The 16501-nt window shown below is 43.0% G+C and overlaps 1 protein-coding gene across 1 annotated transcript in view; it reads right to left on the bottom strand.

Annotated features, from left to right (window-relative positions):
* The window catches only part of LOC116045397 (adhesion G-protein coupled receptor G6), a 48165-nt gene that overhangs the window by 8217 nt on the left and 23447 nt on the right, over nucleotides 1-16501 (bottom strand). The window contains exons 16-18 of the mRNA XM_035995684.1: nucleotides 13961-14062; nucleotides 11883-12032; nucleotides 11642-11683 (exon numbers count right to left, since the gene is read on the bottom strand). Coding sequence (XP_035851577.1) covers nucleotides 11664-11683; nucleotides 11883-12032; nucleotides 13961-14062 — 272 coding nt within the window. The 3' untranslated portion in view covers nucleotides 11642-11663. The remainder of the gene's footprint in view (nucleotides 1-11641; nucleotides 11684-11882; nucleotides 12033-13960; nucleotides 14063-16501) is intronic.

Here is a 16501-nt window from a genome sequence, read left to right as displayed (position 1 = left end):
GTGCATCTACTAAAATAGCAGCATATTTGGGATGTATGCAAATTCACTGTGTTTTTACTTGTGTGTATATGGGGGCGGGGGGGATCAGTTGTTGTGAGAGCAGTCAGGTTTGGGAGTGATGTATGTATTTACGTTTCTAGTGACAGCGCCCCCCAGTGGCCGTAGTAGTTCTAGTTCAGATTTTTCCGATTTAAATCATTTTCAGTCGAATGATCCAATATCGATTCATACAATTTAGAATCTATCTCTGTCTGTAGCGTATGGACGACACTATCCTAACCCTATATTTAGGTTTGTAGTGGCGGCGCCCTCTAGTGGCCGTAGTAGTACTGACGGGAGCAAAGCAGGAAGTAAGGTGAGGAAGTATCAAGGGGGTTAGCCTCTCCCCGGACCGCGTAGCTCCTATGGCGCTATTTTGAAGCTAACAAGCCATCACCTCCCGTTAGCATCCCATTGACTGCCATTCATTTTGACGTCACTTTGACAGAGAATAACTTTACATCTGAAGAGTTTAAAGACTCTATTTGTCCGTTGTTTATTTCTAAAGAAACACGACAATGTATAAAAGGCTCCATTACCTTGTAGCTCACGTTATGGCTCCGTAGCAGACGTTTTTATAAAAATAGGCTAACGATTGGGTCATAACCACGAGACTTACTGTCTCATAGTAGAGGAATTACCGTATAGTACAGGAGAAGCTCTCAGGCAGTTTGGACTTCCATTAGCTGTTTAAGTTTAATTACTAATGTTAACTATCATTGTAGTGATCAATAATTAGCCTGTGTCTATGTTATCTCCTTACATATACCTACGCTCTCCGTCTCTGCTAGATTGGGAATGATTGAGATTTCTCTTGGCACAGCTACCAGAAGACTTCCAACTTTCAGACAGGTTGCTCACGTCACATCTACGTCTTCAAGCTCAGTTGGAGGCTGCTCAGTAACGCTCAGCCATCACCGGGAAAGATCTTCTAATATCCTTCACTGGTCTCCGTCCAGAGACACGGGATCTGTTGGTCCATTTTATGGGAAGTATAAGAGCACCAAATGTCCTGGTAAGGAGGCAGGTTGGGGTAGGATGGGTCAATTACTGCAGAAGAACCTAGGAGTTTGAGTCCGACCCGAGGCCCTTTGCTGCATGTCATTCACCCTTCAGCTGTTCTGTCAAATAAAGACCTAAAATGCCCCAAAAATAATCTTACAGAAAAATAAAATAAACGTAAACGACGAGCTCACAGCGATACGTCACGTTCAGCTAACCAGAAGTGGAGAAACATGAGATTTTACCCGAAACCATCATCTTTTTTATCAACTTAACTCAGTAGTTTTGGTGTCTAAACCTAACCAAACTTGGACCGTTTCACAACGTTGACGACGTGTTTAAAACGCCGACCGCTGTCTTCTCTGGTTTAGACCTGGCCCAAAAAATCCAGCCCGACCCAACCCGAGCCTGTGCACGTTGTGTCCGAGACCGGCCCGGCCCGACACATTAACTGTAATCATGAGCCCGAGCCCGATTTCAACCCGACACTTTTTTAATCCGTGGGCCGTTATAACTGACGTTCTCAACTACAATTCAGAGTTGTTTGAACTCAACGCATTTCTCCGTGAAGGCCGGCTTAGCCCTCATGCTCGGAGAAGTAACAGAAGAGGACGTTGAAGGCCCGGTGTGATGCTCCACCATACAGCCCAGCAGGCCTGGTGTGATGCTCCACCATACGGCCCAGCAGGCCCGGTGTGATGCTCCACCATACGGCCCAGCAGGCCTGGTGTGATGCTCCACCATACGGCCCAGCAGGCCTGGTGTGATGCTCCACCATACGGCCCAGCAGGCCTGGTGTGATGCTCCACCATACGGCCCAGCAGGCCTGGTGTGATGCTCCACCATACAGCCCAGCAGGCCTGGTGTGATGCTCCACCATACGGCCCAGCAGGCCCGGTGTGATGCTCCACCATACGGCCCAGCAGGCCTGGTGTGATGCTCTACCATACAGCCCAGCAGGCCCGGTGTGATGCTCCACCATACGGCCCAGCAGGCCTGGTTTGATGCTCCACCATACGGCCCAGCAGGCCCGGTGTGATGCTCCACCATACGGCCCAGCAGGCCTGGTGTGATGCTCCACCATACGTCCCCAGCAGGCCTGGTGTGATGCTCTACCATACGGCCCAGCAGGCCTGGTGTGATGCTCCACCATACGGCCCAGCAGGCCTGGTGTGATGCTCCACCATACGGCCCAGCAGGCCTGGTGTGATGCTCCACCATACGTCCCCAGCAGGCCTGGTGTGATGCTCTACCATACAGCCCAGCAGGCCCGGTGTGATGCTCCACCATACGGCCCAGCAGGCCTGGTTTGATGCTCCACCATACGGCCCAGCAGGCCTGGTTTGATGCTCCACCATACGGCCCAGCAGGCCTGGTTTGATGCTCCACCATACAGCGAGAGGAGGAGACTCCGCGCATGACACGTGTTGCATTTTGTAACTGTAGTCCAACTTGTGTAAGTTTTTGGACACATTTGTTACTTTGGCCTAAATATAGCCTATATAGATAATATTTCTGATTATGGCATAGCTTTCTCCCCACCCAATTAGGCTAATAAAGTTATTAGCGAAGATAGTGGCTGAAAATAACAGCCGGGCTCGGGCTCAGGCCGAGAATCTAAACTCTAGGAAACACCCTCCTGTGGGTCTTTAGAGGAGAGGAACAAACTACTGATGTCGTCGTATTGTTTGGATGACTTGTTGCCCTGGTTTTATGATCTGTGTTATTAGACAGATGTCTACTTGTTGTCATCCAACAGTGGATTTATAATGTCATTTTAATCAAGTTTCTTCAATGGGATCTGGACAAACACCAGCAGCATTCAGAGCTTTACACGTTGGGACTTTCTTATGAAGACTGAGCCAAAAGCAATCGAGCAAAACGTATAGAAAATGGGCCAAATAAAGCACATACCGTCTGCGTGCTGGCCCTCTGGTACCATCACAAAGTTAAGTGTGACTTTGCGAGCCAGGATATGTTTTAGTTTACCGTTCAGCCAAAGTCTGCCTTGGCTCCATCACTACTCGTTGTCATTCCTTGCTATCGGTGCCTAACGAAACAATATAAGGAAGTCGTGTTGCGCTGCTCAACACGGAGCCATGATTCCCTGTCTCTGTGCAACGTCAAACAACGGGACCAAAGGATAGTTTTCTGCTGGCGTGGGCCATAGGCACGACTCCCCTGATTCCTGTATAACTGATTAAGCCCCCCTGACTCCTTACAGCTGGTCCCGTCAGGCCGTTTTGACTTTTTAAATGCACTATGATGTCACGCTGAGCTGTTTGTTTCCGTGTCTGTATCCCATCTGACACACAGATCCCCATATTTTCCTCGAAAAACACTCCAGGTGCATCTCAAACATATGGAGGGTGCACTTTAGGACAGAGATGTTTAAAAACTGAGGGCGAGGGGGAGTCAGGGTTAAACCCTTCTCTCCGTAAAGTTCTCTGCAAACATCAGGTCAACCTCTGCTCATGAATTACATGTTTTTGTTTAAGGGAAGGGATTCTCTGAACTCAAACATCTGGAAACTATATAATGAGAGACTGACGCTGAGCGCAGAAACAACTTCAGACAGAGGAGAATGAATCCTGCACTCAGTGGAGATATATGACTGATAATAAGGTGTTCTACTTCCAAATGTTAAAAGGGACTTTTGGTAACTTCAGAGTCCCCCAATTTATTCTGTTTTCATTTTGGTTTGTCTGTCTGTCTGTCAGCAGGATTACAGAAGAAACTAGAGAATGCATTTTTTATTTTATATTACTATATTTTATTTTATATTATTATATTTTATATTATTTTATTTTATATTATTATATTTTATTGTATATTATTATATTTTATATTCTATTTTATTTTATATTATTATTTTATTTTATATTATTATATTTTATATTCTATTTTATATTATGATTATATTTTATATTCTATTTTATATTATTCTATTTTATTTTATATTATTATATTTTATATTATTATAATTTATATTATATTTTATATTATTATATTTTATTATTATATTATTTATTTTCACTGTCTAACATTGCAAGATAGGGCATGGGGAAGGTCTGCACTCTCTGCGCGTCCTTCTAGTTTAGTGAGCCGGTCCACATGTTCAGTGTTTTGGGTGATACCTAAGTAACAATGTCAGGAATGACAGAGAGGGTCAGCCACAGTCTTTTTCATGTTTTTGATAAGATAACAGCATGCTTTCCCAGGAAAAAGAGATTCTGAGAAGAATTTAAAGTGACTGAACACCTATTTAAAGGCTTAACTTCACTGGGTGGCGGCCTGTTTTCAGCATGAAAATAGATGTGGTGTCGGAGCTCTGTTGATCTGTCCAACGTGATACACGTGGCATGGTCTTAGTTATCTATTCAACCCAAATAAGTCAGCAGAACTGAGAGGCAAAATCATGAGGCAATCAGTTACCACAGTGGTTTTGCAGTTCATAAAACATTAAGTTATTAGAACTTAAATATTTGGAGTAACTGTTACTTGTTTCTTGTATTAGAGTGAAATTAAAGTACTTAAAGGAGAATTCCAGTCGATTTCAACCCGTAGCTCTGTTGTGTGTAAATGTGGAGTGCTGTCAGTAGCAACAAAAACTAAACCAATCGGTGCTGCCTACACCGTGTTATCCTCCTGCTAGCGTTAGCACCCAACAGGCTTAAACAGGGCATGTTTTAAACATGCTTTTAGCCTCTTAACATGTTTAAAATGTCATTACAAGTGCCTCCCCATGTGCAGTGATTCCTTCTGAGTGAACACAGTGAATCTGACTGCAGTAGATGTGACAGAAATGCATAAAAGTTGTGCTAATTCAGCCCTGTTTAGTTCTGGTGTTGAGACGAGTGCTTAGGCACCGTCTACAAACTACAACACAGAAAAGAGACACAACAAAAATATGTAGGCTATTAATTTAATGATTAAATAAGGTAGTGTCTCCAAACTTACCTCAATTATAATTTGTCTCCTGCTAGTTGTACTACAGCACTTACTTTTAAAAAATAAGCATATGCCTATTTTTGAAAATACGTTTGCATCTCTTTTCAGTGTTGTAGTTTGTAGACGGTGCCTAAGCACTCGTCTTGCAGTATCAACACCAGAACTAAACAGAGCTGAATTAGCAGAACTTTTATGCCTTTCTGTCACATCTACTGCAGTCAGATTCACTGTGTTCACTCAGAAGGAATCTCTTCACATGGGTAGGCACTTTACTTTTTTACTTTTTTTTGACATTTTGAACATGTTAAGAGGCTAAAAACACGTTTAAAACTTGCCCTGTTTAAGCCTGCTGGTGTAGGCAGCACAGATTGGTTTAGTTTTTCTCGTTAAAAACAACAGAGCTACGTGTTGGAATCGACCGGAATTCTCCTTTAAAGAAATGGAGAGAAGGAATGAAGAATGGAACCAGAAAATATTCACATTTAACAAGCTGGAATCAGAGTTTTGACTAAAATGACTCAAACTGGTTAATCAATTATGAAAATAGGTGCCGATTAATTTAATAGTTGACAACTAATCGGAAAATCTTTTAATCTTGGCAGCTTCCACGTTCTGTGTAAAGCACTTTGAATTGCCTCATTGCCTAAACGTGCTATAAATAAACTTGCATTGCCTTCATTTAAGAAAGCATGCATTCATTGTTGGTTTTGGACTCTTCAGGGAAATCACCAAAAGGTAATGATAAAATAACAGCTAACACACATCAGAGGTTCTGGAACACGTCTGGCTGTATTCAACAGCCTCCTCTGGATCTGAAAGGTTGATTCTTGGGTAAAATAAGTGTGTTTGGTTGTGTGCTGCTACGCCCTGCTCAGCCCTATTATACCTTCCTACTCCCTGCCATGCCCTACTATGCCCTGTAGCACCCTGCTACACCCTGTAACACCCTACTATGCCCTGCAGTGCCCTGCTACACCCTGTAACACCCTACTATCCTCCGCAGCGCCCTGCTACACCATGTAACACCCTACTATGCCCTGCAGCACCCTGCTACACCCTGTAACACCCTACTATGCCCCGCAGCACCCTGCTACACCCTGTAACACCCTACTATGCCCTGCAGCGCCCTGCTACACCCTGTAACACCCTACTATGCCCTGCAGCGCCCTGTAACACCCTACTATGCCCTGCAGTGCCCTGCTACACCCTGTAACACCCTACTATGCCCTGCAGTGCCCTGCTACACCATGTAACACCCTACTATGCCCTGCAGCACCCTGCTACACCCTGTAACACCCTACTATGCCCCGCAGCACCCTGCTACACCCTGTAACACCCTACTATGCCCTGCAGCGCCCTGCTACACCCTGTAACACCCTACTATGCCCTGCAGCGCCCTGCTACACCCTGTAACACCCTACTATGCCCTGCAGCGCCCTGCTACACCCTGTAACACCCTACTATGCCCTGCAGCGCCCTGTAACACCCTACTATGCCCTGCAGTGCCCTGCTACACCCTGTAACACCCTACTATGCCCTGCAGTGCCCTGCTACACCCTGTAACACCCTACTATGCCCTGCAGTGCCCTGCTACACCCTGTAACACCCTACTATGCCCCGCAGCACCCTGCTACACCCTGTAACACCCTACTATGCCCCGCAGCACCCTGCTACACCCTGTAACACCCTACTATGCCCTGCAGCGCCCTGCTACACCCTGTAACACCCTACTATGCCCTGCAGCGCCCTGCTACACCCTGTAACACCCTACTATGCCCTGCAGCGCCCTGCTACACCCTGTAACACCCTACTATGCCCTGCAGCGCCCTGTAACACCCTACTATGCCCTGCAGTGCCCTGCTACACCCTGTAACACCCTACTATGCCCTGCAGTGCCCTGCTACACCCTGTAACACCCTACTATGCCCTGCAGCACCCTGAACTGCTACAACTATTATTTCTAGTCTGTCTTTCTATCTTTATTGCTACTATAATTGCCACTGTTCATCACACCAACTGCTCTAATTATTATGAATCATATTTTTCATAGGTTTCTGCCTAAAAAGGCAGTTTTTCCTCGGCCCTGTTGCACTAAATGTTTGCTTGTGGGAAACATGCTATAAATAAACTTGCGTTGCGTTCATTTAAGAAAGCATGCATTCATTATTGGTTTTGGACTCTCAGACCTACTCTCTCTGTAATGTGTCTTGAAACTCTTGTTATGATTTCATACTATAAATAAAATTGAATCCACAGAGACAGTTAATCCCAAGGATTCACTGTGCCACATGTATGTTTAACATCAAAACTTGATTTATAAAATCATGCCAACAATTAGTAAAGGCTATTTTAATAGCTTTGTATTCTATGCACTAAAAAGGTACCGTATGTATAAAGGCTTTAGGCAGCCCTACACGTTATTGTAGGCCCAGTTTAAAATGCAACTTCATTTTATAAAATATATGTCGTAGGGGGTTCGTGCTCCGTCTCTCTTTCAGTTAAGGGGTCCTTAGCTTAAAAAATATTGAAGACCTCCGAATTAAACCATGCCACCCTGTTATCTGAAATCTATTTCTCACATTGGACATCATCAGAGCTCAGACACCTCATCCTTTGCGTACTGAAAAACAGCTATTTTTCCCAGCATTCAGTTATCTCCAGGGCTGATCCTCTCTGTCATTCCTGACGTTGTTACTCAGGTATCACCCTTTCACTCAGGTACATACCTCAGCCAAAATGCTGAAGATGTGCGCCTAAGTTATGTCAATTTATCAAAACCAAACTCCATCTATCACCATTATGACTTAGGAGCGCATATTTGGCGAAGGGGGTTTAGGGGTCTTTTCTCAAGAAAATTGGAGGTTTTTCAATAAATTACATAAGATGCATTTTGACTAACTTGTGCAGTGCCCGTTGAAAATGTGCCTGTTTGGAACGGGCCGATTGCTTGGCCTGTGGTATTGCTGCTTGTAGAATTCATCAAAACCAAATTGTACCCCAACATGACTTACAGAAGGACCCCAAACCACTTGAAATGCAACTCCACTGTATAGCTACTACTGACTTATTGATTTACCTGACAGAGACCGTTGCAGATTCAGAATGTAATCACAAAATATCACAATGACAATGTGGAGGAACCAGACATTAGCGTCATAGACTCATGGCAGTGCACTACCCACCCGGCCCGTTATGAGCGCTAAACAGCACATATCTGCGTTAATCACCACCAGAACCGGACTGTTTGTGTGTGTGTGCGCAGAGAGAGAGAGAGAGAGAGACAGAGAGGGGACATCATGCACACACACACACACATACACACACATTAACAGTAGCCTGCATCACTGCAGCCTGGGGTGCCAAGCTTCAGTGGTGCAGTTGAGTCCACGCTCTCGTAGTCAGGTTGACACACCGGACTGTGTGTGTGTGTGTGTGTGTGTGTGTATGCGTGTGTGTGTGTGTGTGTGTGTGTGTGTGTGTGTGTGCAGAGAGAGAGAGAGAGAGAGAGAGAGAGACGGTGTTGTCTCGTGTCATCTAAGTTAATTTAAAGAGTTGGGTGAAAGATCCGAGTGAGTCACAATTCACGGTTTAGTGCTCAGTCAGTGTGCAGTTTTTTTCTTTCCGTATAATTTCTTTTATCTTTTTTGTCTTGTTGATTTTATTCCCTTGAAAATGAGTTTGTTATTTTAAAAATGTGACGGGGGGGGGGGGGGGGGCTTATATAAGCTGAAGCTTCCGACCCTACCCTTTGGTTACGACCAATAAAAAAAATTCTTTCAGTGTGAGAGGGGGAGTGGCCAGCGCTTCTCTTACCGACAATATCTTTTGCATTTCTAATCCAAACAATGTCAAACTTGGCACTGCACTTACTCGTGCCCGTAGCAAGACACTAGCAAGCACACAGCTGATGGCCAAGCACACAGCTGATGGTCAAGCACACAGCTGATGGCCAAGCACACAGCTGATGGCCAAGCACACAGCTGATGGCCAAGCACACAGCTGATGGCCAAGCACACAGCTGATGGCCAAGCACACAGCTGATGGTCAAGCACACAGCTGATGGTCAAGCACACAGCTGATGGCCAAGCACACACCCGATGGCCAAGCACACAGCTGATGGCCAAGCACACAGCCGATGGCCAAGCACACAGCTGATGGTCAAGCACACAGCTGATGGCCAAGCACACAGCTGATGGCCAAGCACACGGCTGATGGCCAAGCACACAGCTGATGGCCAAGCACACAGCTTGGGTGGCTACTGCATGGAGGCCTTTTCCATGTTGATAAGAGCATTAAAATGAGATCAAATAATGGGACAAAAAGAAATCAAGGGACATTTAGAATAGATAAAAATGTGCGATTAATTGCGAGTTAACTCTGACATTAATGTGATTAATCGCGATTAAATATTTTAATCGTTTGACAGCACTAGTTTTAAGTAAAGCACTTTGAATTGCCTTGCTGCTGCTGAAATATGCTGTATAAATAAAGCTGCCTTGGCTTGCCTATTATGAAATAAAAACCAATTACTTTCTTAATATCTTTTAATGTTCCCTTCCAATCTGCTGAGAGTTAGAGAACAGATGTTGGAGCAACATTTTGGCCCCAGAACACAGCAACAGATTGACTTCATGTTGGTTTACCCTCCTCAACATTTGGTGTTAATTTTAAAAAGCAAACTCAAATTACTCTGTCAGTTACAGACTGTGATGGGAACCACAGCGTTAGCCTGTTGTTACTCTGCGAGTCAAAGTTAAAAAGGACAGATGTTAGCGTGTGTATGGAAGCAAACAAGAGACATAACCATTTGAATTTTAACAGCCACTGAATATTTTAATATTTAAATAGTTTACTTTGAAAAGCATGTATCTGAATTTACATATCTGAAGGGAAAATATGAAATGACTTGATTTGCAAATTCAAAAGGCAGTCACGTGCAGAGGTGGGAAGAGTACAAAGATGTTCTACTTAAGTAAAAGTACATTTACTTTGAGGAACTTTTACTTAAGTACAAGTCAAATTACCGGTATAAAAATCTACTCAAGTGAAAGTAAATGTAGCTCATTTAAAATGTACTCAGTCTAAAAGTTACTTAGTTACATTCAACAGTGGGGGGGCGGGGGGGAATATACTTTTTTTGAATATTTATAGTTATTTATATCTTATTTATAGTTATAGTTTTATCTTTTGCGATTTGATAAGAGCACAACGCCGCTTTCGATAAAAAAAAATCTTTTTTTACTCAGTAACAAATACACATACAAAATACACATTTTAAAAAGTACTTTAATAAGTAAAAGTACACAACAAAACTACTAAAGGTACTTCGTCCAGTTTTCAACTTGAACTTTTGCATCTGAACTTGTGACCGTAGAAAAGATTTAAAGTGCTCATATTATTATATATTATATTATGAGGGCGTGCCCTGACAGTACCTAGGTAAGGACTACTAGCCAGTCAGAAGCAGAGTATGAGGGCGTGCCCTGACAGTACCTAGGTTAGGACTACTAGCCAGTCAGAAGCAGAGTATGAGGGCGTGTCCTGACAGTACCTAGGTAAGGACTACTAGCCAGTCAGAAGCAGAGTATGAGGGCGTGTCCTGACAGTACCTAGGTAAGGACTACTAGCCAGTCAGAAGCAGAGTATGAGGGCGTGCCCTGACAGTAGCTAGGTAAGGACTACTAGCCAGTCAGAAGCAGAGTATGAGGACGTGTCCTGACAGTACCTAGGTAAGGACTACTAGCCAGTCAGTAAACCTATAACATACACAAAAAAAGATATATAACACAATAAAGGAAAGGAAAAAAGCCAAAAAGCATAATATGAGCACTTTAAATCCATCTTTGGAAATTGCAAATCAAATTTTTAAAAAAAAATGTATTTTACATTTCGAATTGCATAATTTTAGCTCCAACAACTTTTGCTTTTTAATAGATTTTTGAAGCAATTTTTGAAATTTTTTGTCACTTATTTCGACATTTGTGAACCTTTTTACGACTCTTCTTTTTTTTTTGTTTTTTTTCTAAAAGAATTTCAAAGTTTTTTCAACGTTTTCGAACTGAGCAACTTTATAATAGAGAATTTTATATAAAAGGTCAAACATAAAATGTTCTGTAGTTTAACTGTAGCTACACATCAGTTATTTTACAGATTTATTTCTTAGTGTATGTTTATAAATGGTTTTCAAAGTAAAATATTTCAATATAAAGACATTTAGTTGCTCCTAAAATTCAAATACTTTTGTACCTTGTTTGCTTCCGTATCTGGATGCAGTCTTTTACAGCGTGCTTGTTTTTGGCACCTTGGGGCGCTGCGGGTGGGGGGAGTTGTGCGTTTTAGTCGCGTGTCAATGGGTGCAAGCGGACTTCCTCCCACGCAGAGCGTCCCAGGCTGAGGCGTGAACATGTGTGACATCACAGTGACCAGCCAATCACAACACACAGTGGCTGCTTTCCCAAAACGTCTGCCAGCAAAGTCCTCAACTTTTTTTTTTCTTAGTTTTTTTTTTCAATTGTTTCTCAAATGCTGAATTTGCAACTTCCAGATCCACTTTGACCCTAGAACATTTTGGGAAACACAGAGCGGATTCACATAACGCTGGAAGCAAGGAAGTCAATCAGCCAATCAGCCAATCAGCTTTAGCTTTTACCTCCGTCGGTCCTCTGCTCTCGCTATTGGTTGGAAGAGCTTTCTACACACCAAACACAGAGGTACACACATGAACACCAAGATATCACAGAACCAAACCTGAAATAATGTCATAATAAAGATGGAGAGGAATCACAGCTGACTGATCAGATCCATTCGATAAAGTGAAGTAATTTCCTTTGCATTGTGGGTCATGTAGTCTGGTGTGTGTGTGTGTGTGTGTGTGTGTGTGTGCGTCTCACCTGTGTTGCTGTGGTGCTTGGTGAACGGGTTGAGCGTAGCTTTGGACGTCCAGTTAGGCGAGCAAGAGCCGAACGAGCTGGAGGACAGAGACATCCCCAGGTGGTCGGAGCTCACCTTCTTGGTGTTGTTGGTGGCCGTCTTACTCCAGTCTGCAACACACACACACACACACACACACACACAACCATTATTATACTCTTACTCCAGTCTGCAGCACACAAACACACACACACACACACACACACACACACACACACACACACACACAACCATTATTACACTCTTACTGCAGTCTGCAGCACACACACACACACACACACACACATAGAGACACACACACACACACACACACACACACAACCATTATTACACTCTTACTGCAGTCTGCAGCAGACACACACACACACACACACACACACACACACACACACACACACACACACACACAACCATTATTACACTCTTACTGCAGTCTGCAGCACAGACACACACACACACACACACACACACACACACACACACAACCATTATTACACTCTTACTGCAGTCTGCAACACAGACACACACACACACACACACACACACACACACACAACCATTATTACACTCTTACTGCAGTCTACAACACACAAACACACACACAAACATCATTACATTTTTAACATTTTGGTTTTTTTGATGCTTTAGACATTTTTTTTTAATCCAGGTTTTCCAATTTTTGGGCGTTTTTCCTCACTTTCTTTCATTTTTTACAGTTTTTTTGTCTACAGTTTTGTCACTTTTTACGACTCATTATATTGAACTTTTTTAATAATTTGGACTGCTGACCTAGCTACTGACCCTAGCATTTGCCTATACTATGGGTCATTCTCTTTTTCAGCAACCCAACTATCAAAGACTGAACACATTTCCCTCCCAGTTTAGTGCTATTTTCTATTTTCTGTAGTTATTAAATTAGCGCACCGTCAGTCAGCGTCCACTAAAAGTTCTGTTGTTGCTGCTGACAGACTCAGATTATTATAAGTGTCTGACAACATTATGGGATGGATCCCTACAGAGATAGACCTTTTAGTTAAAGAGTAAGATCCTTGTAGTTTAACATGAAACAGCCCCGAAATCACCATCACCAAACTCCACCAGACTCCATGTAAATAATCAGGACTTTTAGCGTGTATAAAGCCAGCATATTTCCACATGTAATCAGTACTTTTAGCGTGTATAGAGCCAGTATATTTACACATGTAATCAGTACTTTTAGCGTGTATAGAGCCAGTATATTTACACATGTAATCAGTACTTTTAGCGTGTATAGAACCAGCATATTTCAATAAACATTGGATCCTGTAGCTCGGAGGTAAAGGACATCATTTAGTCCGCTGTACGGTCGATTCAATAAGAGTTCTGCATGCATAAACATGAAGATGTTAAATATGTGTGAACATGAACTACTTTCTGCGAGGAATTTATGGCTAAATGCCCCATCATAAAACCAAAGACCAGGATGGATTCCTGCTCTTTGGTTTTATCTTTTTGTTATGAGATGCAAAGCCGAGCTCACTAAGGTATTATATTTTAATAAAGTTCCTTTGTTTGTTTGTTCTGCTGCAGTGGGAAACTGGCAGGAGTTCTGAAGAGACTTTAATGTTCTCTACCTGAGACAGACAGACAGACAGGCAGACAAACAGACAGGTAGGTAGGTAGGTAGGTAGAGAGAGACAGGCAGGCAGGCAAAAAGAGAGAGAGAGAGAGATACGGACAGACAGACAGGCAGACAGGTAGGCACGCAGACAGAGAGAGAGAGAGAGAGAGAGAGAGAGAGAGACAGACAGACAGACAGACAGACAGACAGACAGACAGGCAGGCAGGCAGGTAGGTAGGTAGACGGAGAGAGAGACAGACAGACAGAATGACAGACAGACAGGCAGGTAGGTAGGTAGGTAGGCAGGCAGACACAGAGAGGGAGACAGACAGACAGGCAAACAGGCAGGTAGGCAGATGGAGAGCGAGACAGAGAGAGACAGACAGACACACACACACACAGACAGACAGAGAGACAGACAGACAGACAGACAGTTACCTGAGTTGTCAGACAGTCTGAATCGGCCGCAGCAGAGGTACCTCCTCCACTGCTTCTGGACGTTTTCTTTCAACGCACAGTGGAAGATAAATACGAACAGACCTGGAGAGAGAAAATCACTTTTTACACTCTCTAAATATTTCCGTCCGTTTGTCCGCTTTACAACAAACTCCTTGAGTTGAAGATGGAGAACAGGTATACACGAAGACCACGTCGTAATAATGACGTAATAATGCTGCGTTCCAGACACAATGTTCAGCCCGTAAGACTCACGACTTGGCAGCGTTCCAGACAAAGTCACCACAAACCCTTCTAGCTAGCGTTAGCGTTAGCCAGCGGCTACCTACTGTTGACGTTAGCTTGCGCTAGCTGATACAAGCGATTTCTAGTCTGCAACATATTTTGGGCTTAATTTAATAAACATAACCTGTAGTAGTCAGTCCCTCCAGAAAAACGTGATTATGCGATCTCATAATTCAATTCATAATCAGCCAAAGTCTGCATATTTATGCGGGGGGGGGGGCGCATTATTTCAAATACGCCGCACTTTCGCTGCATAAATTGCCGATTTCCGCGCAAAATATGCGGGGCTTGCATGACTTCATAATCTCCGCATTTTCGTTGCAAAAAGTCACACATATATCTTAGCAGAAAGATGTTGCATTTACTTCATACAAGAGCAGCCATTTTCCCCTGTTGCCATGGGAACGTTATGAAGTGACGTAATTACGCGACGTGAACATCATCGAAAAGCTGCAAACCCCGCGATGAAGCCACGATGGAACCGCAGTTTTTGCAAGTTCCCGCAATTTCATTGCATAAAATTGCATAAATATCCCGCATATTCCATCACATTTTTTAAGAAAACGTGACGCATAATCAAGGATTTTAGCCCAAAACAATCACAATTTTTCTGGAAGGACTGAGTAGTAAACAATTGTACGTGTATTGTTTTGATTACAATGTGTGGAATTACTTTACGTTGCCTATTTATGTCTATTTCTCACCGTTAGTCACCGGTGTCTGTACAGCATCAACAGGGGGCGCCATTGTTGTTTATGTGTGTGTAACGTAGGGCTGCACGATTATGGCCAAAATGATAATCATGATTATTTTGATCAATATATTGATCACAATTAATTATCACGATTATTTGTTGATTTTAACCAAATCAAATAGGATAATTATAACTGCTTTCACTTCCATATGGTGATACATTCCTCCTCTGTTGAAGGATACTATGAAGGAGCCATTTAAGTTGTTGTACGACCGCTTTCCAAACATGTGCGTTTGCTGTGAAAAGATACAGGCAACGCAATTTTCTGTTCACGTTAACGGCGCATGTTAAAATCTGGTGCCAATAGGGCACACGTTAGCCTACCATTAGCTACAGTAAACACTAATAACGTTACACAGCAGGTAACGTTAGCCTACCATTAGCTACAGTAAACACTAATAACACGTTACACAGCAGCTAACGTTAGCCTACCATTAGCTACAGTAAACACTAATAACGTTACACAGCAGCTAACGTTAGCCTACCGTTAGCTAGTAAACACTAATAACACGTTACACAGCAGCTAACGTTAGCCTACCGTTAGCTACAGTAAACACTAATAACATGTTACACAGCAGCTAACGTTAGCCTACCATTAGCTACAGTAAACACTAATAACACGTTACACAGCAGCTAACGTTAGCCTACCATTAGCTACAGTAAACACTAATAACGTTACACAGCAGCTAACGTTAGCCTACCGTTAGCTAGTAAACACTAATAACACGTTACACAGCAGCTAACGTTAGCCTACCGTTAGCTACAGTAAACACTAATAACGTTACACAGCAGCTAACGTTAGCCTACCGTTAGCTACAGTAAACACTAATAACACGTTACAGAGCAGCTAATGTTAGCCTACCATTAGCTACAGTAAACACTAATAACACGTTACACAGCAGCTAACGTTAGCCTACCGTTAGCTACAGTAAACACTAAAAACACGTTACACAGCAGCTAACGTTAGCCTACCGTTAGCTACAGTAAACACTAATAACACGTTACACAGCAGCTAACGTTAGCCTACCGTTAGCTAGTAAACACTAATAACACGTTACACAGCAGCTAACGTTAGCCTACCGTTAGCTACAGTAAACACTAATAACGTTACACAGCAGCTAACGTTAGCCTACCATTAGCTACAGTAAACACTAATAACACGTTACACAGCAGCTAATGTTAGCCTACCGTTAGCTACAGTAAACACTAATAACGTTACACAGCAGCTAATGTTAGCCTACCATTAGCTACAGTAAACACTAATAACACGTTACACAGCAGCTAACGTTAGCCTACCGTTAGCTACAGTAAACACTAAAAACACGTTACACAGCAGCTAACGTTAGCCTACCGTTAGCTACAGTAAACACTAATAACACGTTACACAGCAGCTAACGTTAGCCTACCGTTAGCTAGTAAACACTAATAACACGTTACACAGCAGCTAACGTTAGCCTACCGTTAGCTACAGTAAACACTAATAA

Source organism: Sander lucioperca, chromosome 19, assembly GCF_008315115.2.
Source record: "Sander lucioperca isolate FBNREF2018 chromosome 19, SLUC_FBN_1.2, whole genome shotgun sequence".
Lineage (NCBI taxonomy): Eukaryota > Metazoa > Chordata > Actinopteri > Perciformes > Percidae > Sander > Sander lucioperca.
Note: the sequence above shows the minus strand (reverse complement) of the source record. Positions and strands in the feature narration are given on the sequence as shown.